Below are 22,808 nucleotides of genomic sequence, written 5' to 3'. Positions count from 1 at the left end.
GTTGTTTGTATATCACTCACTTCTGTAGCTAGATAGGATCCAGCCCCCTTAACCATAGCTTTGTCGGAAAAGTGTCGTTTTTCCATTTCATTTACGAGAAAAATTGAGAATCAAAGAGACGGTACTGCCTTGGAGGCCATACATTGGTCATTAAAAACAAACCTGGACTCACACCGAAGTACGCTGGATGGAGCCTTTACATTATGGGACTAAAGATATGAAACCAACTGGGAGAACCCTCGCGGCTCCAGAGTGGAAGGGCTTTCACTGACGTTGCTTTAGCGACCAGCCGGCACCAACTTGCTTCTGGGTGGGACATCCCAGCTTCAAACGGGGCAGCGCGTTCTTTGGGTCACGAGAGGCCCCGCCCTCTCCAAGGCCCCGCCTCTCCCCAGCGAAAGCCAGTCACAGCCTGTCCTCAGCTTCCACTTCCCGTCCGATCCTGGGCACTAAAGGTCAGTCTAGCCGGGTGGCCGTGGGGAATCTATCTTGGAACTGTTCCTGGCCTGGGCTTAGAGTTGACAGAGGCCACTGACTCGGGCCCTGAGTTTGATCCAGTACCAGCTGCAGGCTGAGACCAACCCTGGAAGCACAGGGCCAGGACGCTGGGGAGCGGTTGCCTGGCAACAGTACAGCTGTCCCCGCCCTCCCTCCATGGAGTTGTGTAGTACCGAAGGGTGGGGCTCGGGTGTGGGTCCTCCACCCCACCGCCGCTCTGCTCCTTTCCAGGGAGCCTTGGCTCTGCGTTCCTGCTGACCCTTCTGGCTTGGGTGTACTGTTCCAGAAAGACTGGCTTTCTCCGTCCATGAAGCGCCTGGTTCAGGCCAGCCTGTAGCTCTGCACGAGTTAATTCCCTCCTCCACCCCCCACCTCACCCCCACCCCCACCCCCGATGTGAATCTCATTCCTAGGGAGTGTTAGCTGTTTGAGCCATATGCCAAGGCTGTTTTCTAGATAAAAGAAGCCTGACTAATCACGCATCCACGTTCAGGGTGCTACAGTCAGACCCGTGGTGTCCTCTGGGTTCGCATTATGATTTCCATAACGTAGACGGAGAAACTGGGACTCACGGGCTAATTGTGCATGTCAAAGTTTTAGTTCGCAGTTGTCTGACTGCACTACCAAGCCGCCTGTCTGCAAGCTGGAACCACAGTATAGTGTATTTAAAATATGCATACCTAGGGGGCGCTCCCAAACGAGCTGCGGCTCGCTGTGGGCCAAGGCTGGGGAAGTTTATCCTTCTGGTGATCTTTAGGTTGTGTGGATACGCCTTTGGGTACCTCCGAGGTTATCATGTAGTCTTCACATTCAAAATCAAGTGTAATAAAGCTAATGTACTTGGTAGAGTACTGAAAAGCAGACGCTGGTGCACTGTGGCACCTCCTCTTCATCCTCAGAAACAGGGCGGAGGCAACGGTTTTAATGGAGTGTGGACATGTTCATGAAGGTAGTCTTCTCCCTACTTATCCTGTGCTTTGCCTGGCCCAAGCTTCCGACTAGGCACACCTGTCATGGCCAAAGTTGGAAGACCACACTCGTCCCCCAGCCCTGGCAATAAGTCGGCTCCTCTCCCAGCTTCCTTTGCCATCAGGTCCCTAAATCACAGTGGTTGGTGGTTAGCTTTGGAGGAATTATTGTAGAGCATTTCCCCCCAGCAGAGGCAGGGCTGGCAGCTCTCCGGAAGTGTGGCCACAAATAATAACTGTCCCTTGGCCTTAAACAGCAGTCAGAGGGAAATGGCTCACCCTGCTGTTATTCACGACATTTACAAACACTTAGTCTTAGACAGATAATAAGCCCGATGGTTCTGTTTAGTGTTTTATATTATTAATTTCATAATTTATACTGCCTCCCTTAGAGATTTGTGTCTGCGATGGCTGATGATCAAGAGAGAGACTTGCAGAGATTTCTGGAAAATGTGGATGAAATAAGTAAGTCGCATTAAGTCACAGGCTGAGTTCTGCCTTGGAGCGGTGAAGTGGGTGAAGAAAAACGAAGTTAGCTCCCTGGCTTGTTTGACAGGTTTATGACTCTCAAGGAAAAAAAATGTAATTGAAATTAAACAGAAGGCTATTGAGGTCTCAGTTACAGCCTTGGGGCAGTATTTTCTGGCTGTTAATTGGTATCATAGAAGTTATCATGGTCTAACTGAAGTTCAGGCTGACGGCTCTCCTCCAAGCACCTTTCCTGGTTGCCAGTGAGTCTGTCTGTTCCCTTTGAGATCTATTGAGAGCCTACTTAGTCATCTGTGTTCCTCTTGTAGGCAGGGGACATGAGTCTGTGGCTTTCCCTTCAGATATGTCAGTTACGTGAATGGCTTATGAGTTTCATCCTCTTTCTCAGCACCCCCTGACCCAAGAACACCCTTCCCAAGTTCAAAGAGGTAGAACTTAAGAGAATGTCCATTGAGCCATGCAGCACATTGAAGAGACTCCAAACCAGTCTATCCCTGTCCCAGCTTTAGGGAGCTTGTTTGTAGCTAAAAAGAGTGCATGTGCACACGCACACACACCTTATTTAGCAAGTAGGAATATGTTAAATTGGCAGGCTGTATGGGTGAAAGAGAAACAAAACAGATTTAGAAATAAGGTAACCTCCTGGGGATAAGTAATTGGGTATCCAGTTGTGCCCGCACCAGCCTTCCCTGAGCTCCTTCCTGAATGCTTTTGTGGCCTTGGTACACTGCTATCTTCATGTGAACCCACCTGCCTGCTGGCCTCTATATTGCCTCCCTGCCTTTCTTTCAGAGTCTCGGGCTCTATGGTCAATTGCCAAGGCTACCACCATGCTTCCATCCTAATGTGTCCGGAATTGAGTCATCCCCTCTCACTTTTTCTCCTCTCCCCTTCCTAAACCAAACTCCTCTCTCTGCTGTCTCCTGGTCTCAGCTGGTGGCACTGCCACCCACAAATCTCCAAGTCAGTGGGACTCCTCCCACCTTTCCATCTGTGTCCAATCAGCCTTCAGCTTTGGCTCCCCTCACCCCACCGCCCTGTCCGGCTTCTCTGAGGCGCCCTCTGTTCTGGTTCCTCTCTGCAGACTCTCTTAACAACTTGTAATCGTTGTTTCTGCCGCCAGGCCCACACTCCCCACAGAGTAATGTATCTAAAATGCAGATCTGGCCAGACACTTCTCTGCTTGTGTTCTTCTTAGTCACAATGACTCAGGAGCTCTCATCGGACTAAGTCCTCACGTGACCTTCTCCCCGAGCCCCCTCATCTCTCCACATCTCATGCGTGAGCAGCAACAAGCGGCTTGCAGTTTACTTTTGTCTTGGTTAGGGTTTTACTGCAGTGAACCGACACCATGACCAAGGTAACTCTTATAAGGACAACACTTAATTGAGGTTAACTTACAGGTTCAGAGGCTCTGTCCATTATCTTGAAGGTGGGGAGCGTGGCAGAGCCCAGGCAGGCATGGTGCAGGAGGAGCTGAGAGTTCTACATCTTGTTCCGAAGGCAAGCAGGAAAAGCCTGGCTTACTGGCAGCTAGGATGAGGGTCTTACAGCCCACACCCACAGTGACACACCTACTCCTACAAGGCCACACCTACTTCAACAAGGCTAGCCCTAGTAGTGTCACTCCTTGGGCTAAGCTGAGTTCAGTGTTGAAAACAGATATTAAAAAATTAATTTCAAGGTGATATGTGGAAGGAAGAGAGAGTTGAAAAAGTGCAGAAGAACCTAACCCAGTTTAGGTAGTTGTATTAGTCTCATGAGACTATCACAAAATACCAGAAGCTAGATGAATTAAAATTAAAAATGTATTTTATCACTGCTCTTGAAAATAGACTGTAAGAACAAAGAGGTGGGGTTCGAGGATTAGCCTAGGGTCCCTGACCAGCAAGCCCCAGGGATCCACCTGTGCCTGCTTTCTCTGCACCAGGATTGCAGATGTACTGCCACATGCAGCTTTTTACAGGGGTGTTGGGGATCAAACTCGGATGCTCAGATTCGTGTGCTGGCAAGCATTTTACCACGAAAGTTTTCTCCCCAGCTTCTTCTGTATACCTTTCTTTGGGGAATTTTTTTTTTCTTTTCCAGTGAGTAGGGATCTTCATGTACCTAAATCTCCCTTTACCACTCAGGGAAAGCAGAGAGGTGGTCAGACCCAAGTCAGAGCTTACGAGGAAACGTACCTCTCCTGATCAGTCACTGTCCCAGGTTGAGACCCAGGGAACGGAGCAGTGGGACCTGCATATGCACAGGTCCACTCACACTGCAGCATCTCCCTTTTCTCCATCAGAGCCTTCTCCCAGCCATGGAAGTCCAGGCAGTTTCTGAGTCTGGTCCTGGCTATGGAAATGGCTGTCTGGGGGGGGGGGCAGTTTCAGAGTTGATGATGATATTCTTGAGGTCTTTGACTATGGTGCTGACTCCTAAAGTTATCTCTGATGCAGACTATGGCTCAGTGTGGCTCTTCATTAAGACCACTCTGTGTATTACACACACACACACACACACACACACACACACACACACACACACACACAGTATTTATTTTACATCCTGACCACAGTTTCCTCTACCTCTTCTCCTTCCAGTCCCTCCCCTCCACCTCCCCTCTCCACCACCACCACATCCACTCCTACTCTGTTTCTCTTCAGAAAATGGCTGGCCTCAAAGGATATCAACCAGCCACAGCAAATCAAGCTGCACTAAGACTAGGCACCTCCTCTTCTATGAAGGCTGGACAAGGCAACCCAGTAAGGGGAAAGAGTCCCCAAAGCAGGCAGCATAGTTAGAGATAGCTCCTGCTCCCACTGTTAGGAGTCCCACAAGAAGACCAAGCTACACAAATGTAACATATGCGCAGAGGGCCTAGATCAGGTTCATGCAGGCTCCCTGGTTGTTGGTTCAGTCTCTTTGAGCCCCCATGGGTCCAGGTTAGTTGATTCTGTGGGTTTTCTTGTGGTGTCCTTAATCTCTCTGGCTCCTACAATTCTTCCCCACCCCCCTCTTCTGCAGGATTCCCTGGGCTCTGCCTAATGTTTGGCTATGGGTTTCTCCATCTGTTTCCATCAAATGCTTGATGAAGCCTCTCTGATGACAATTGAACTAGACACCAATCTATTAGTATAGCAGAATATTACTAGGACCCATTTCATTGACTTTTTCCTATTCACGTTTAGTTCTATCACAGATCTAGCTATGAAACCTCTAGGCAGTGTCAGGGGCAGGTTCCCTTTCATGGCAAAAGTCTCAAGCTGGACCAGTCATTGTTTGACCACTCCCCAAATTTCTGCTCCACTATTATCCCAGCATGTCTTGTAGGCAGGACAAATTGTAGGTTGAAGGTTTTGTGGTTGTTTTGGTGTCCTGATCCCTCCACTGTAAGCCTCGCCTGGTTACAGGAGGTGGGCAGTTCTGGCTCCATATCCCCCATTGCTAGGAGTCTTAACTAGGGGTCAATATCATCGGTTCCTGGGAGTTTTCATTGCCCAAGGTTTCTAGCTTGTCCAAAGATGTCTCCTGATTCCAGTTGTCTCTCCCAGTCCTCTCTCCCTCAGTCCTGAGTCAGACCTGATCCCTCTTGTTCCCATCTCCACTTCCCACTGCTGTGCAGTCCACTCTCCTGATCCACACATGATGTCTATTCTGTTTCCCCTTCTCAGTGAGATCCACGATCCCCCCTTGAGCCCTCCTTGTTACTTAGCTTCTTTGGGTCTGCAGATTGTAGCATGACTATCCTTTACTTTGGGTCTGCAGATTGTAGCATGGCTATCCTTTACTTTGAAGTACCATGTGTATATTTCTGGGACTGGATTACCTCACTCAGGATCTTTTCTAGTTTCACCCTTTTGCTGGCAATTTCATGGTGTCATTGTTTTTAATAGCTGAGTAGTATTCCATTGTATAAATGTATCACATTTGCTTTGTTCATTCTTCGGTTGAGGGACATCTAGGTTGTTTCCAACTAGGTCATTTCTGACTATTACTAATAAAGCTACTAAGGACACAGTTGGGCAAGTGTTCTTGTGGTAGGATGGAACATTCTTTGGGTATATGCATAGGAGTAGTATAGCTGGGTTGTGAGGTAAATCAATTTCCAATTTTCTGGGAAATTGCCATATTGACTTCCAAAGTGCATGTACAAATTTTCACTCCAATCATCAATGGAGAGGTGCTCCCCTTGCTCCACATCCTCACCAGCATAAGCCATCACTTGTATCTTTGACCTTAGCCATTCTGATGGGTGTAAGGTGGAATCTCAGAGTTGCAGTGATTTGCATTTCCCTGATAGATAATGATGTTGAATATTTCTTTAAGTGCCTCATGGCCATTAGAGATTTCTCTGTTGATAAGTTTCTGTTTAGATCTGTACCCTATTTTTAATTGGGTTTAATTGGTTTCTTGATGTTTAGTTTTTGAATTCTTTATATATTTTGGTTATCAGCCTTCTGTCAGATGTGGGGTTGGTGAAGATCTTTTCCCATTCTGAAGGCTGCTATTTATCCTTTTGACCATGTCTTTTGCCTTATAGAAGCTTTTCTGTTTCATGAAGTTCCACTTATTAATTGTTGATCTTAGTACCTGCACGAATGATGTTCTGTTCAGAGAGTTGTTTCTTAGGCCATTGTGTTGAAGGCTATTCTCCATTTTTTCTTCTGTCAGGTTCAGTGTATCTGGTTTGTATTGAGGTCTTTGAACCACTTGGACTTGAGTTGTGTGGGTGATAGGTATGGATCTATTTGTATTCTTCCACATGTGGACACCCAGTTAGACCAGCACTATTTGTTGAAGCTGCTTTCATTTTCCATTGTATTTTTCTGGCTTCTTTATCAAAAATCAGGTGTTCACAGGTGTGTGTATTTATTTCTGGATCCTCAATTCATTTCCATTGCTCAATCTGTCTGTTTTTATGGTGATAGTATGCAATTTTTTATTACTATTGCTCTGAAGCATTGCTTAAAATAATGGATGGTAATACCCCCTGAAGTTCGTTTATTTTACAGGATTGTTTTAACTATCCTGAGCTTTTTGCCTTTCCATATGAAGTTACGTAGTGTTCTTTCAAGGCCTGTAAAGAATTTTATTGGAATTTTGATGGGAATTGCATTGAGTTTGTCGATTGCTTTTGATAAAATGGCTATCTTTACTATATTAATCCTGCCAATCCATGAGCACTGGAGATCTTTCCATCTTCTGAGGTCTTCTTCAGTTTCTTTCTTCAAAGATTAGAAGAAGTTCTTATCATACAGGTATTTCATTTACTTAGTTAGAGTTGCACCAAGGTATTTTACATTATTTGTGGCTACTGTGAAGGGGTATTATTTCCCTGATTCCTTTATCAGCTTGTTTATAGTTGGTATATAGGAGGACTACTCTTTTTTTGATTGTTGTTTTTAGTGAAATGTGTATCCAGTCACTTTGTTGAAGGTGTCTATCAGTTGTAAAAGTTCCCTGGTAGAAATTTTGGGGTCACTTATGTATACTATCATATCATCTGCAAATAGCAATACTTTGACTTCTTTTCCAAAAGTGTGTCCCCTTGATCACTTTTAGTTGTCTTATTGCTCTGGGTAGAACTTCAAGTGCTATATTGAATAGATAGGGAGAGAGTGGGCAGCCTTGTCTCTTCCCTGATTTTAGTGGAATTGCTTTAAGTTTATCTCCATTTAATTTGATGTTGGCTATTGGCCTGCTGTACATTGCTTTTTTAGGTTTAGGTGTGCACCTTGTATCCCTGATCTCTCCAAGACTTTTACCATTAAGGTGTGTAAGAGTTTGCCAAAGTCTTTTTTAGCCTCTTATGAGATGAGCATGTGGTTTTTTTTTCTTTCAGTTTGCTTATATGGTGGATTACAGTTTTGGATTTTCACCTCTGGGATGAAGCATACTTAATTATGGTGGATGATGTTTTTGATGTGTTCTTGGATTCAGGTTGGTGTACTTTATTGAGTATTTTTGCATCAGATTCATAAGGGCAATTGGTCTGAAATTTTCTTTGAGTCTTTGTGTGGTTTAGGTGTCAGAAAGAGTGTGGCCTCATAAAATGAATTTGGTAATGCTCCTTCTGCTTCTATTTTGTGGAATAATTTGAAGAGTATTGCTATTAGCTCTTCTTTGAAAGTCAGGTAGAATTCTGTGCTGAAACCATCTGGCCCTGAGATTCTTGTGGTAGAGAGACTTTTAATAAGGACTTCTATTTCCTTAAGGGTTATAAGTCTATTTAAATAGTTTATCTGGTCTCATTTTAACTTTGGTAAGTGGTATCTATCAAGAAAATTGTCCATTTGTTTTAGAGTTTCCAATTTTGTGGAGTACAGGTTTTTAAGTAAGACCTAGTGATTCTTTGGATTTCCTCCATGTCTGTTGTTATGTCCCCCTTTTTCATTTCTGATTTAAGTAATTTGGTGATTGTCTCTTTGCCTATTAGTTACTTTGGTTAAGGGTTTGTCTTATTTTGTTGATTTTTTTTTTTCAAAGAACCACCTCTTTGTTTCTTTGACCCTTTGCATTGTTTTCTTTGTTTCTAGTCTGTTGATTTCAGTCCTGAGTTTGATTCTTTGTGCTTTCTACTAATCTTGAATGTGTTTGCTTCTTTTTGTTCCAGGGTTTTCGAGTATGTTGTTAAGTCACCAGTATGAGATCTCACTAATTTCTTTATGAAGATACTTAGTGCTATGAACTTTTCTCTTGGCACTGCTCTCATGGTGTTCCATAATTTTTCATTGAATTCTAGGAAGTCTTTAGTTTCTTTATTTCATCCTTGACCAGTGGTCGGTCATTCAGTAGAGAGTTGTTCAGTTTCCATGAATTTGTAGGCTTTCTGTTGTTTATGCTGTTGTTGAAGTCCAGCATTAATCCACGTGGTCTGATAAGGTAAAGAGAGTTATTTCAATTTTCTTTTATCTGTTGAGACTTTCTTTATGACAAAGTATATGGTCAGTTTTGGAGAAGGTTCCAAGAGGTTCTGAGAAGAAGGTATATTTTTTTGTGTTTAGATGAAATGTCCTCTAGATGTCTGTTAGGTATATTTGAGTCATAACATCTGTTAGCTCCATTATTTCTCTGTTTAGTTTCTGTCTGGATGTCCTATCCATTGGTGAGAGTGGGGAGTTGAGATCTTCCACTATTAATATGTGAGGTTCAGTTTGTGATTTAAGGTTCAGTAATGTTTCTTTTAAAATGTGTGTACCCTTGCATTTAAGGCATAGATGTTCAGAATTAAGATGTCACCTTCGTGGATTGTTTTCTTTGATGAAAATGAAGTGTCCTTCCCCTGTATAGTGTCCTTCTTTGATGAAGTTTGGTTGGAATTATATTATAGTGTCTATATCAGCTTGTTTCTTGTGTTGTTTTCTTGGAAAAATTTTTTCCAACTCTTTACACTGAAGTAATGTCTATAATTGATGTTGAGATGTGTTTCTTGTGTGCAGCAGAATGATGGATTCTGTTTTCTCATACATTCTGTTAGCTTGTGTCTTTTTATTGGGGAATTGAGTCCATTGACATTTAGAGATATTAATGACCAGTGGTAGTTAATTCCTATTATTTTGATGTTGGTGGTGGTTGTGTGTGTGTGTTTTTGCCTCCCTTTTTGTTTTACTGTAGAATTATTTATTTCCTTTCTCTTCTGGGTATAGTTAACCTCCTTGGATTGGGGGTTTTCTTTCTAGTATTTTCTGTAAAGATGGATTTGTGGGTAAATATTGTTAAATTTTGTTTTATCATGGAATATCTTGTTTTATCCATCTATTGTAAATGAACATTTGGCTGGGTATAGTAGTCTGGGCTGACATCTGTACTCTTTTAGGGTCTGTAAGACATTTGTTCAGAACCTTCTGGATTTTAGAGTCTCTGATGAGAAGTTGAGTGTAATTCTTATAGGTCTGCCTTTATATTTTACTTGTCCTTTTCCCTTGGAGCTTTTAATATTCTTTCTTTATTCTGTACATTTAGTGTTTTGATTATTATGTACCAGGGGGCCATTTCTTTTCTGGTCAAATCTGTTTGGTGTTCTGTAAACTTCTTGTATGTTTATAGACATCTCTTTCTGTACTCTGTGTATGTTCTTATAAAGACACTAGTCATAGTGAATTGGGGCCTCACTTGATGATATTTAACTATAACCAAACTCTTTTAATATTATTTAATTACCTCTTGAAACACCAAATATTGTCATATTGAGGCATAGAGTTTCAGCCTAGCTTTGAGGAAGTGTGTACAATCCAAACTGTGGCAGATGTTAACATTTTTCTCAAGAAGTGACATTTAAGTAAAACATTAAGAGTCAGTAGGAGTCAACCATTGTGATGGACATGAAGGAATGTTCCTGTTGGGAAGTGAGGAGATAGAAAGTCAGTTTGCGAAAGGGAGAGTGCACTGCTTTTCTAGAAACAGAAGGACTGAGAAGGTCTGAAAGTCTGTAGGAATGCAGAGCAGTGCTCCAGAGGCACTTTGAGGGGAATCCTTAGACCAGGCACACTGATGTCTGAAGAAAGTCCTGTGCTGGGTGTGTAATGTGGACTAGAGGGGAGAAGAAGGTGCTGAGAGGTTGGTCAAGAGGCTGTTTCCAGTACAGTGGAGGGTGGAACTCATCAGCTGGATGCAGAGGTGAGGCAGTGGGAACAGAGACAATACCCTAATTAGTGTAGGCTGATTAGTGTACTGATTGATACAGTGACAAACACACTTAGAAGTTATTCTTGACAAACTGTAGTGTTCTTGCCTGTGAGGGCTCAGAAAAAAAAATGAGAACTCACGGAAAGGTCCTGAGCATTGAGTGACAGGCAGGAAGCTGGTGGTTTACTGAGATGGGAGCATTTGAAGAACAGACTCAGAAGAAAGATGGGCTTGTCGAGTTTGATGATGAAGACACCTGGAGAAAGATGTTCTGTGTTCAGTAGCCTTTAGGTGTGAGCCTAGAGAGACACATCAGTAAGACAGAGGTAGATCAAATTCTTAACAATGTGGAAATATTTACCAAGAAAGTACTATGCAAAAGAAAATAGACGCCAAACATAAATATCAGACAAAATAGACTTTAAAACAAAGGCCTTATTAAGCTTTATTTAACAAAATTATACATGTGTATAATGTATATTATATTTTGACTTAGTATACATTATGAACTAAGCCATTCAAATAAACCTTTCAGAGCATTTTTCTTGGTGAATACTTAGAAGGTCTGCCCTCCTAGCAATTATGAAGTGTACAGGACATGATTTTCACTACCATTCTGTGTTGTCCAACTGTAGCATGTATTCCTCTTGTCTGGCTACAATCCACCGTATCCTCTTGGTTCTCCAGCCTCCACACAACCTCCAGTAACCACCATTCTACCCCACTTTTATGAGTTTGGAAGGGGCACCATTTTCTTTGTCTCATCTCAGAGTGATTCTCTACATGTCTATAGGGAATAACACCATAATAAATATGGAAGTACAGATAGCTCTGCATAGATTGGTTTTATTTCCCTTGTATTCATACCTAGAAATGAGATTTCTGCATTTGTGCCTCAGGAATACTGCATTTAAATATGGAAATAAATCTGTCAGAATATATTTAAGATCTTTGGAGAAAATTATAAAAATTTAATTGAAAGAACTCCCAGTAGAAAAGAAACAGGACAATCTGAACAACGAAATAAACAACATAGCCTTATAATATAATCCAAAGTAGGAAAAAAACAATATCCAGGAATCCATAGTAACATGAATGAGATTGGATAGGTATAAGTAGGTAAATGAATAAAACCAATGCCCTATGCAAGTGAATGCTTTATAACTTGCGTTTCCTTTAGGGAGGTGAAATGTGCCTCTCCACCCTTAAATGAGAGATGGGTTAAGGCTTGCTTGCCAAGAATGTGGTATGGAAAGTAACTGGACAGTGGATAACAGCAGACAAGCACAGCCTTTCACAGTGTCTCTCGTCCTCAGCAAGCCATGCTCACAACCCGCACAAAATTCAAATTACATGAGGATCTAATGAACTGAGGAGAAAACAAAACTGAAGATCGATTTTGTGTATGTCTGTGTGTCTGCGAGTGCGTACACATATGCCCAACAGGCTGGAAGAGGATGCTCAAACAACCAATGCTTCCATAAAACAAATGACACGTAGCCAAGGAGATTTTCAAAATCCATGTGTCCAGTCCAGAATTTATCCAGAAGCCTTTTAAGTCAATGCAAAGAGGACAAATGACCCAGAGGAAATTGGGCCAAGGATAAGAATAGGCATGTCATAGAAAATAAAAACCAAATGACCCATAAACTAAAAAGATATTCAGCGCTGTTCGTGATCAGCAATTATGTTGGCAATAATGGGAAAGAGTATAGCTTCTTTCTTTCTTTCTTTCTTTCTTTCTTTCTTTCTTTCTTTCTTTCTCTCTCTCTCTCTCTCTCTCTCTCTTCCTTCCTTCCTCTCTCTCTTTCTTTCTTTCCTTCTTTCTTTCTTCCTTTCTTTCTTTCTTTCTCCCTTCCTTCCCTCCCTTCTCTCTCTCTCTCTCTCTCTCTCTCTCTCTCTCTCTCTCTCTCTCTCCCTCTCTTCCTTCCTTTCCTTTCTTCTTTCTTTGGACTTATCCTTCCATTTATTTTATAAAATTTTAGGTTAGCATACAAGGTTTTGGGATTCATCATGACATCTTTTTAAAATTACACTTATTTGATTATCAGGGTGAGGAGGGTAAGGAGGGTGCACACGCACTCATGAAGGGCAGAAGACCACTTTCAGGAGTCCATCCCTTCTTTTCACTCTCTGGGTCTTGAGGATGAAATTCAGGTGGTCAGCCTTGGCAGCAGGCACCTCTACCTGCTTAGCTATATGGCTAGTCTAGAAACTCATTCTTATAAACTACGTATAGGATATGGTTACTTACAGTCATATCCTGAAGAATGTATAACATGCACAAGCACACATAAATATGGGTATTCAACTGGACATTTATCTACTGTCTGAAACTTAAAACAAGCCGCATGTGTTTCTGGCAACACTCAACTGAATTGCCCTTGACTCATGGTGTGTAAACCGTCTGTACCAAGCAGACCTCTTAGGCATATTGCAAAGAAAATGCAGGCTAAACTAGAGTGCACATTTCATAAAACCATGTAGCCATCACGCTCAGGTACATAACAAAACTTGTCACAAATGACTTTCTTTACTATTCTCTACCCCTTGAGTCAGCATTGGCCACATGACTTGCACAAGCGGAAGCTCAAACCTCATACAAGAGACACTGCATCCTTCTGTGGTGAGAACTGAAGGTGGATGCAGGTGTGGGCAGCTATGTGAGCTTGAAAACATGACCTTGAAAGAGCTCTTTCTTAACACCATCCCTTTCCTCACCGAATGAATAAGCAGAATCCTCTATTTGGAATCGTCAGGTTTAGATTGTCCAAAACTTGAAAGTGTTTGAGAGGATAATAGACTACCTAGGATGACATAGTAAAGGATCTGGGAGAGTGAGGGTCACTGACAGACCAGTAAGTCCCCCCCCCCCCAGATATTTATCCATTTTTCTTCATCAATGTTTAGCCTCCCTAGTCAAGGCTGCTAGATATGGATAATTAGATTGATCTGAAATTGGAGTGAGGTGAACAAATTTATCTGTTTAGGTGGGGTGTGAGGGTAGAGTGATCCCTCTAAAGGACAGTCTATGAATGCCAATCTGCGTAGACAACACAGTGAAGAGAGGCAGGGAGACAGCTGAAGGCTTCTGTTTTAGGAATCTCAGAGCTGCTTGTGTTAACGTTTGTCTCCCACACAAGATCACAAGCTTTTCAAACAAAACAAAAGGATTTTGTTTTTTATTCACCACTTTCCCTGATACTCAGCAAAGCATACAACTCCTGATAAGCCGTCCATAAATTACTAGAGTTGGCTAGTGACTTAAAGCTCTGTTCCTGGAAGCCCAGTATTAAATTCTCTTGCTATTTCTTTTTCTTCCTAATTGTCTCACATTAGTCCCAGCGATTCACTGGTCTTCCTAGTACCTTCTTCTCCTTTCTATGGATCATCCTTATTAATTTTCAACACCATCCTTTCCAGCGGATGGAGTCTTTTCTTTCGAAGAACTTGCCTGATTGAGTCACGTGTGATTTTTTTTTCCTCTAGCCAGTTTAATCCAAGAGATGAATTCTGATGATCCCTTCATACAGCAGAAAGCTGTCCTGGACTCGGAAAAGAAACTCCTGCTGATGGAGAGAGAGCAAGAGGAGGACGGGTGCAGGACCACTCTGAATAAGACCATGATCAGTCCTCCACAAACTCCCGAGGTTTCCCTTTCTGCTATGGAGGTCTATACGTAGATGTCCCCGGGAGACCTGCTCTGAGGCAGGAACTTGATGTGATCTCAGACCACCGGATGGGGCTGGAACAGTGTCGCTCCCCGGGCTTCCTGATGGGTTTTCCCTATGGAATTAGCTTTCTTCTCTTCCTGTAGTGGAGACTCGACCTCTCTGCCTGCTGAGCTCGAGTGTTGTATTTCGGTCCCATGCTTTAACAATTCATATGTAACAAGCCACAGGGTGGGGTTGGGGGGGTCCCCTGGCTTGGGCCATCTTGCTTCTGTAGGAGCAGGCCCATAATTGTGCCCACCATAGCATCTCCAACTTTAAAGCAAGCCCCTTAAAATCTAAATCAGTATTGGTGGTTAAAGGAAATGACCCGACTCCTCGTTTGCAAGGTTTGCTCTCTTGGCTTTGTATACACATTTACCAGAGCCTGACTTTTAAAATTTGTTTCTTTGTTTTTATGATATCCCATATCTTGCAGAATGCAGATGAAATGAGCCCAGGTAAGGAAAGCATCTCTCTCTCCTTCTCCACTGTGTTGTGCTCATTTAGGATCAGTATTTTTTATATAGAATGTAACTTCCAGACCCTTAAATTATGGCCCCTGGGCTTAAAAACAACCCGCAAACAAAATCCTGCTGACGACCCAGGTCTGGTGCCAGTGGCCCGAGAGGCAGCGAGCAGAGGCTTTTCTATTTTATTTTTTGTTTTCTCCTGACCAGTCTTTTGTAAACTGAACTCAGTTCTTCTTTATGGTCCAATTTACCCTTCACTGCTTAGGGCATGCAGTTATTTTCTGTGTTGCTCAGCTCTGAGGCTCACTATGCTAAATAGAATGAAAAGTCTCTCTTCAAAGGAAAAACTCTTTTAAGAGACATAATTCAAATCTGAGGCATAGACACAGCCAAGACACGTAATAATACAACTCACGGGTTAGCTTTTAAAGTCACATTAAGAAGGTGACAGTTCAGCTGCCTCAGAATTGTGCTCATGTATGCATGTACACACGCACACACATGCATGCATGTGTGTGCCTACATATGTATGCATAAGAAGTACAGCTGTAACATCCCAAAGTAGCTTCCTCTGGAATCTGAACTAAAGGACTGATTAGAGTATCTGGCTTGCTCTTTTTGACGCTGTGAATCGCTCTGCTGTCAGATGCCTTCTTGGCATCCGTGGAGAAGGACGCCAAGGAACGAGCCAAGAGAAGACGAGAAAACAGAGTCCTGGCAGATGGTAACTGTTGGTCCTTACTTTTCAGTAGCTGGAATGATTTCAGCTGAAGGAGCCCATGAGAGCCTGTGTGCAGATGTGTGGGAGTACAAAGCTCCCTAGGGAGTGGGTTCATGATGGGCTGGCAGCCAGAGGACCTGGCCAGGCAGAAACCATTGGAGGTCCATCCTCTGACCTTACTCAAAGTACAGTCAGCAGGACACAGCCTTAATGAGGCCCCCTGGGTAGATTGAGCCAATCAGATTCCTGAATGGCTCTTGGGAAATAGGAAGGAAGAGAGGCTCCACTGGCTAGCCTGAGCTAGAGTCAGAAGGAAAAGAGACATGAGGGGGAAGGGGAGACAAAGTATGTGAAAAATCGATAAAATGGTGTTGTATGTGTTGGGGTCGGATGCATGAATGTGTGGAGTGTGTTTTCTGGTTGTTTTTTTTTTTTTGTTGTTGTTGTTTTGTTTTTTTTGTTTTTAATTTCGGATGGTGTGTTAATGCAGATCTTCCCCACTCCCCATTTGCTCAAAGACCATAGGGACCCTTGCTTTGGTCAAGGGTACTAGTGGCACAAATATAAGCCTCAGTTCAGAAAAAAAAAATCGTTTCTCTGAGAGGCTGCATAGAAAACCTCAGCATAGATTTGAAGGGGGAAAATATAAGGAAATTGGACCTCAATTAACGGCAGCGAAAAATAAGCAGCGCTGGGCCAAACTAGAAAACCGGCGATCTAGAAGGACCTTCCGACGTACACTGAGGGCTGACTCTGTGCCTTTTTTTTTCTCTCCCAGCCCTGAAGGAGAAGGGGAACGAGGCCTTTGTCAGGGGCGACTATGAAACAGCCATATTCTTCTACAGTGAGGGCTTGGGGAAGCTCAAGGACATGAAGGTGCTGTACACCAACCGAGCCCAGGTGGGTAACCCCCGGCGTCCACAGTGGCGACTCCGAGAACCGGTGCCCGGCGTCCACAGTGGCGACTCCGGGAACAGGTGTCGGGAACCCCGTCAAAGCAGAGGCAAGGGTAGACAGTATCGTTGGTGGCAAATGTTTACCAACAGGCTGCAAGTGCCAGTTTCCATGGTATAAACACGTCCCGTAATCAGCCTCATAGCCTCTGAGAACTTGAAAACTTCCACTAATGTTTTTGGTGGTACTCTCAAAGGCCATTATGCCAATTTGTGCTTATTATGTCAAACCTGCTTTTTGATTCTATGACTGTGGTTAGATTGGGTAGCCAGAAAACTGACAGCACTTTCTCTGAATGTCAGGGTTTCTGGAGCCCTTTCCCCTCAGGTTTATTTTACAGGGAACCTCAGTTTCTCAAAACTGAGCCATAACTGACTGCCTGATGTTTCTTACCTGCTGCTTAATGAAGTCAGGGAGCTGGTTAACTATTGCTTGAAACAAAAATGCCATTAGTCACCTTATCTTTGAGATACAGTGAAGATTGGCGTGGCAGATTCATGGATGTGATTTCATGATAGACAGGACCTGTCAGCTGGACCTCTGTGTGACAGACTTGATGCCATGTCACGTACCAGAAAGGGAGGCAGCCGCAGAGCCCTCGTCAGCTCCGATCTCCATAAATCAAGAGTATCTGTCTGGGCTTGGTGAAGGAGAAGCATTCGAAGCCAGACACGGGGTATCCGAAGCTGGAGAGTCTGTGGGGTGACAGTGATTTAATGGCCAATAAATCTGAGAGCAATACAAGCTCCTTACCTGAGCAGTTTGCATATGTCCGACAAGAGGCCAGGTGTTTTTTTCCTACCCTCATTTGTGTCAAAAACTTGTTATAAGAAAGGAATCCCATAAAAAAGATGGCCAGGAGCATGCTTTAGCAGCGCCCCCCCCCCCTTATTGCCCTAACAAGAATATAAATATGAAGTTATTAAGGACAAAACCTGCCGTTATACTTTCCCTCAGAGCTCCGTCTGTCACAGCTATCCAATGCCCCACTAGTTATATAACACTGGAGTCGTAATAAGTCCATTTAAAGAATTCAGAAGGATCTTTTAAATGTAAGCTATTAATACAATGGTTACTTTTCTTTCACTTTCGGCATTGAATTTGGTCTTGGAAAATGTCTACCTACTGATGCCCACTCGAGCTAGTCTCCCTGAAGTGATTAGAAAGCAGTGGAGTTGAATTGCTTTTAAAATGTTATGTAATTCAGACTCATATCTAGTGCAGGCTGTCCGTCCCCCACTCCAGTTCATCTAAATTAGTTACTTGCATTTTAACTGTATTCAATTTTAAGCCACCCTTTGATTAGTTATAAGAATCTCATTAAAAGTGGCTGTGAATAAATATAAGGCAATGCGGTGAAAGGCTTTGGGGAAGCAACTTCTTCCAGCTCTCTCTCTCTCTCTCTCTCTCTCTCTCTCTCTCTCTCTCTCTCTCTCAGAGCATACATTCAGAGGCAAATAGACACAGAACATGCTGCCTGGTATTAGGAATCACTTGAGCCGCAGACTATTTTTAAAACACCTCTCCCATTTGCATGCGGTGCTAGAAAACAGTAAGGATGCTGGGAATTGAATATTGCTTGCTAAAGAAAAGAACTAAAAGCCGCACCTGCTTTGCCTTTCTATCTCTCAAGATGTTAAATCAAGATGGCTGATGCCCGATAGGTAAATCTAGTTTAATTGCCATTAAGAAAAGTAGCTCTTCTTAAAATGGGGAGAGGCAAAAGAGAATGGACAGGGAGTCAAACTCAAGTCTTAGAGGAGGCGAGAGGAAAGGAAAGGAAAGGAAAGGAAAGGAAAGGAAAGGAAAGGAAAGGAAAGGAAAGGAAAGGAGGAAAGAGGAAAGAAAGAGGAAAGAGGAAAAGGAAACGGAAACGGAAAAAAGGAAAAAGGAAAAGGAAAGGAAAAAGTACAAGGCTACATAGAGAAATTGTTGAAGCCCGTGATGAGGTCCTCGGGGTTGTTTGGACCTTAAGTCTCAGCATAAGATCATGGTTGCCATGATCTAGTTGTCTAATTGTCTAGGGGGACACGGATTTCTTCGTCCCGTATGATTCTCAAGTGCAACTCAAGACCTGAAGAAGAAGGAGCAGATCTATACTGCAAAGGCCACTGCCGGGCTGCTGCTTGCTTCCCTCCTCAGTTTGTCTGGATGCCTTGATTCCCCAAGAGTTACAATGCCACTCTTTCATGGAAATAGCTCATCTTACTGCTAAGAGTATTACAGCTCCTTGGGAAAATTTGGGTCATGAGTAAATCTAGATGTGGGCTGCATTGTTCTTGGAGACTGGGGGCCTCAGAGAAATCACTCATTCCCTGGAACCCAGGTTGTTGTTTTTTGGGGGGGTTGTTTGTTTGTTTTTTTACATGGGATCATGATTACCGTTTCTCCTGGAACTTTCCAAAAGTGTCTAAAATCTATGCAGTGCTTCTTGATAAGAAAAAAAGAGGAGGAAGAGGAAGAGGAAAAGGAAGAGGAAGAGGAGGAAGAGGAGGAGAATTAGGAGGAAGAGGAAAGACAACATATATAAATATATTCTTTATCTTTCACCCATTTTTATTATTAGTAAATATTAATTATTTAGAAAAATGGTTTCCTGATTAAATGACCTATGCCCATACTCCTATATATACACATACAAACACACACACACACACACACACACACACACACACACACACACACACACAGATACGGATATACATACATATACACATATACACACAAACACATATGTGCTCACACACATATTCACATACATACATACACACACAAACACACACATGGGTGCACACACACACATACATAATGCACACAAACACACACACAAGCTAAGATCCACATATGAAAATGAGCATGTGGTATTTGTCTTTTTACCTCTTCTATATATTCCCCAGATCTATGAATTTCCCTGCAAATTTCATGTTTTTTTTTTTTGTTGTTTTTTGGTTTTTTTTACGGCTGAATAAAACTCCATTGTGTGTCTATATCCCATTTTTATTACCCATTTACCTGTTGATGGACATCTTGACTGGTCCAATTTCCTTGGTAAATGTGTGTGCAGGTATCTCTGTGGTAGGATGTACAATCCTTTGGGTAAATGCGCAGACGTTTTCTAGCTGAGGTATGTGGTTTCTAGAGGATCGTCCGTACTGATTGCCGTAATGGCTTCACCAGTTTGGACTCTTACCCGTGAGTGAGTAAGGTTCCTAGCCTTCCCATATCCTTGATTCCATTTTCTGTTATTTGCTTACTTGGTGATATTAGCTGCCCTTTCTGTACCGACTGAGGACTCCTTTGATACAGAGTTGTGTCTGAGTATCATGTATTTGTGTCATTTCAGGCTTTTATAAAACTTGGGGACTATCAGAAGGCTCTTGTGGATTGTGACTGGGCTCTGAAGGTAAGAGGCTCCTTCTTTTGCCACATGACTATTGATCTTACTCCAGCCTGTGTCTGAGTCCTGAAGTGCACAGATAGCAGCTCCATGTGTGTCACCTGAGTTTCCTGACCTCAGTTTCCTCATCTGTGAAATGGGATGGAATCGAATTCCTGTGAGAGTTGGAACATTCACACAATGCCCTTAGCTCATACATGTGCTCCAGAGACAGTATCAGCCTTGGTCCTTGAAGGTCCTGTGTTACACTAGCTCGTTCTTCACTTGGTTCCTGTCAAATGCTCTACTTGGTGTCATGGGGAAAATATCCTTTCCTCTCCTCCAGGACCAGCCACGATTTCTCCAATGTCATCTTCCTCCTCAGCCTGGAGATCATTTGGAAGTGGATTGCACCCCACTTCTATTTGTGGATGGTTATCAGAATGATAATGTGCTGTTGTCCCACGTGGGTTGGGTTTGGGCACATGAGCAATGCTTTCCTTCATGTTCTCTCCAAGAGCATACAAGCAGAGAGAGAATCAAGGCTGTAGAGAAGAAAAAAATTGCTCAGCTCTCAGGTGCCACATTTACTCCTTGGTGACAGTATTTCATATGACTAAATTAATGTTGAAATAACCCTAAATCCAAGCTTCCCTGTTACATACTGTCACATGATCTTTTTAAAAACTTACTTGAACAAACTCTTCTCTGAGGACAGTGCACATCAGCCCCCCCCCCAAAAGGGTCTAGAAATGAGAAGCATTTTTATCTTTAAAAATGCTTGATATTTTCTGTGGTACTCCATAAAAATATGATCCTATTCTCTCTCCCCCTTTGTCTGTTTCTCTCTATTTCCATCTGCCTTATCTCTATCTCGTTGTCTCTGTCTCTTTGTTTCTCTCTGTCTCTCTGTGTGTCTCTCTCTCTCTGTGTCTCTCTCTCTGTCTCTCTCTCTGTGTCTCTCTCTGTGTGTCTCTCTCTGTCTCTCTCGCTCATTCTCATTCTGTCTGTCCTATGGCTTTTCACATATTAGGCAAGAATCCCACCACTTAGCCACAACTCCAAGCCCTTTATATTCTGAGACAAGGTCTCACTAAACTGACTAGTCTGGCCTTGAACCTGTTATCCTCCTGCCTGCCTCAGCCTCCCAAGTAGCTAAGATTATAGCCCTGCACCATTAGGCCTAACTTTATAAAATGCATCTCTTTGTTGTAATGTGTAAGAGAACATGAAGTGTTGTAAAGTGACAGGATTGACAGAGGAGTGTGTGTGTGTGTGTGTGTGTGTGTGTGTGTGTGTGTGTGTGTAATGTGTTGTAATGTGACAGGTTTGACAGAGGAAAGGCAAAGAAAACAGAGTACCTCGGACCATATGCCATTTTGCCTGATTAGTTGAAACAACTTACAGTCAGATAAGGTAGAATCCTAAGAGAAGGTTCCAGGTGTATCGGTGCCTCCAATTCCCCAGGACAGCACCTGTGACCTCACCCAAAGACCATGGCCTAAATCAAGAATAAACATTCACAGCCACATACTGGCCATATTCTCTTGCTCTTCTTTGTTTTTACTTACTTATTTGTGTGTGCATGTGTGTCTGTGCATGACATGTGCATGATATATGTGTAAGTGTGTGTGAGTGTATGTGAGTGTGTGTGAGTGTGTTTTGTATACATGGTGTGTGTGTGTGTGTGGATGCCATAGCACATGTATAGAAGTCAGAAAAATCCCCACGGAGTTGGCAGGTTCCAGACATTTGACTACTGTCTCCAGGCTTGTGTGGCAAGCGCCCTTACCTGTTGAACCATCTCAATGGCTCCTCTTGCTTTTTTTTTTTTTTTACTGAGGATATAAGTGAGGGAAACAGGAATGAATCAGAAAATCCCCCCCTGATTCTGGGGTTCACAAAGCATTGTGAACCTGCAGGTAGCCTGAAGCACCTGGTTATGTCATCCCCCTGAAGGCACAGCGTGGAGGGACCCAGCTCTGCCACACTAGGCCAGTCATCATGAGAGCAACCACACGCTGACGGCAGCACTGGATCTCCTGCTCACCCACGCTGTCGCTGTCACCTTGTTTGCTCACAGTGTTGTCATTCTTGTTGTTTTTTGTTGTTTTAGCTTGTTTTGTCTTCTGGCACCAGTCGTTAGCAGAAAAGAGCTCAGGAGGGTTTCCTTGGCTGTTTCAAACATAACAGCAAAATCGATCATTTGCTGCAGGCTCACAGCACAGGTTCCGTTCAGTGCCACTATTTTCCATAATTTTTCCAACCAAAAGATGAGCCCCCAGAGATGAATTAAGCCATTTGCATGGGTTCGCAAAGCCAGAGGGCACACTGACTGCCAGCCTGTACTCTCTTAACTATCTACTATAACAAAGCCCCTACTGAAAACCAAAACTCCGGGACCCGTGGGAAAGGATCCCATTCCTTTCTGAGATAGAAACGGATCTCCTGTAAGGAGCTCCAGAGTACAAGTCTTCTAATCAGACAAGGGACCAAAGAGTTAGACACAGCCCACGCTGACCCAGGCTAACACATTGGCCTCTGCCCAAATGTTGAATGAAGCTCAACATAATGAACTAAATGAGACACCAAAGCAGAGCAGACCCAGTGGAGGCGGTGTCAAAATAATCGCCAGCACTCAGAGCCCAGTCTTGTTAAATGCCCAGTGAGGCTCCCAGGGAGAGGTTTGGATCGACACAAAAAGAATTTGAAAACGGGTTAACTTCTGCTCTTTGTGGAAGCCACAGATTCCAAGGAAAAGGTTTGCTCTCTTTAAAAAGTCTTTATAATCTCAGTAGCAACAATCTCTGGCACTCTATTATTAATAGTATAGGGACTTTCATGGCAATTTAACATTTCTTGACACTTATAAATTGGAAGAGACCAGCCTGAGTGATATTTCAGGGCTGATGTCCCTTGTCAAAGAAGATAAGGGCGGCAAAGCTGCTCTCCGTCAGGAGCAGACGAGTGTCACCATCAGAAGACCACTTCCTGCCCAGTGAAATC

The 22,808-nt window shown here is 43.2% G+C and overlaps 1 protein-coding gene across 5 annotated transcripts in view; it reads left to right on the top strand.

Annotated features, from left to right (window-relative positions):
• The first annotated feature begins 325 nt into the window (after window positions 1-325).
• Window positions 326-22,808, top strand: part of Ttc12 (tetratricopeptide repeat domain 12) — a 49,315-nt gene continuing 26,832 nt past the window's right edge. For 3 of the 5 annotated variants that reach the window (XR_003947876.1, XM_011242510.2, XM_011242511.1), the window contains exons 1-7: window positions 375-455; window positions 1,859-1,931; window positions 14,058-14,218; window positions 14,718-14,739; window positions 15,398-15,475; window positions 16,251-16,372; window positions 19,770-19,829. Coding sequence is in view for 4 of the 5 variants with exons in the window: in XM_011242510.2 (XP_011240812.1) it covers window positions 1,874-1,931; window positions 14,058-14,218; window positions 14,718-14,739; window positions 15,398-15,475; window positions 16,251-16,372; window positions 19,770-19,829 (501 nt within the window). In the remaining variant the exon portion in view is untranslated. Of the gene's footprint in view, window positions 456-1,858; window positions 1,932-14,057; window positions 14,219-14,717; window positions 14,740-15,397; window positions 15,476-16,250; window positions 16,373-19,769; window positions 19,830-22,808 lie in introns of all 5 variants that reach the window. The other 2 variants (NM_172770.3, XM_030244325.1) reach the window with 2 other exon arrangements.

Source organism: Mus musculus, chromosome 9 (genome assembly GCF_000001635.26).
Source record: "Mus musculus strain C57BL/6J chromosome 9, GRCm38.p6 C57BL/6J".
NCBI classification, from domain to species: Eukaryota; Metazoa; Chordata; class Mammalia; order Rodentia; family Muridae; genus Mus; species Mus musculus.
Note: the sequence above shows the minus strand (reverse complement) of the source record. Positions and strands in the feature narration are given on the sequence as shown.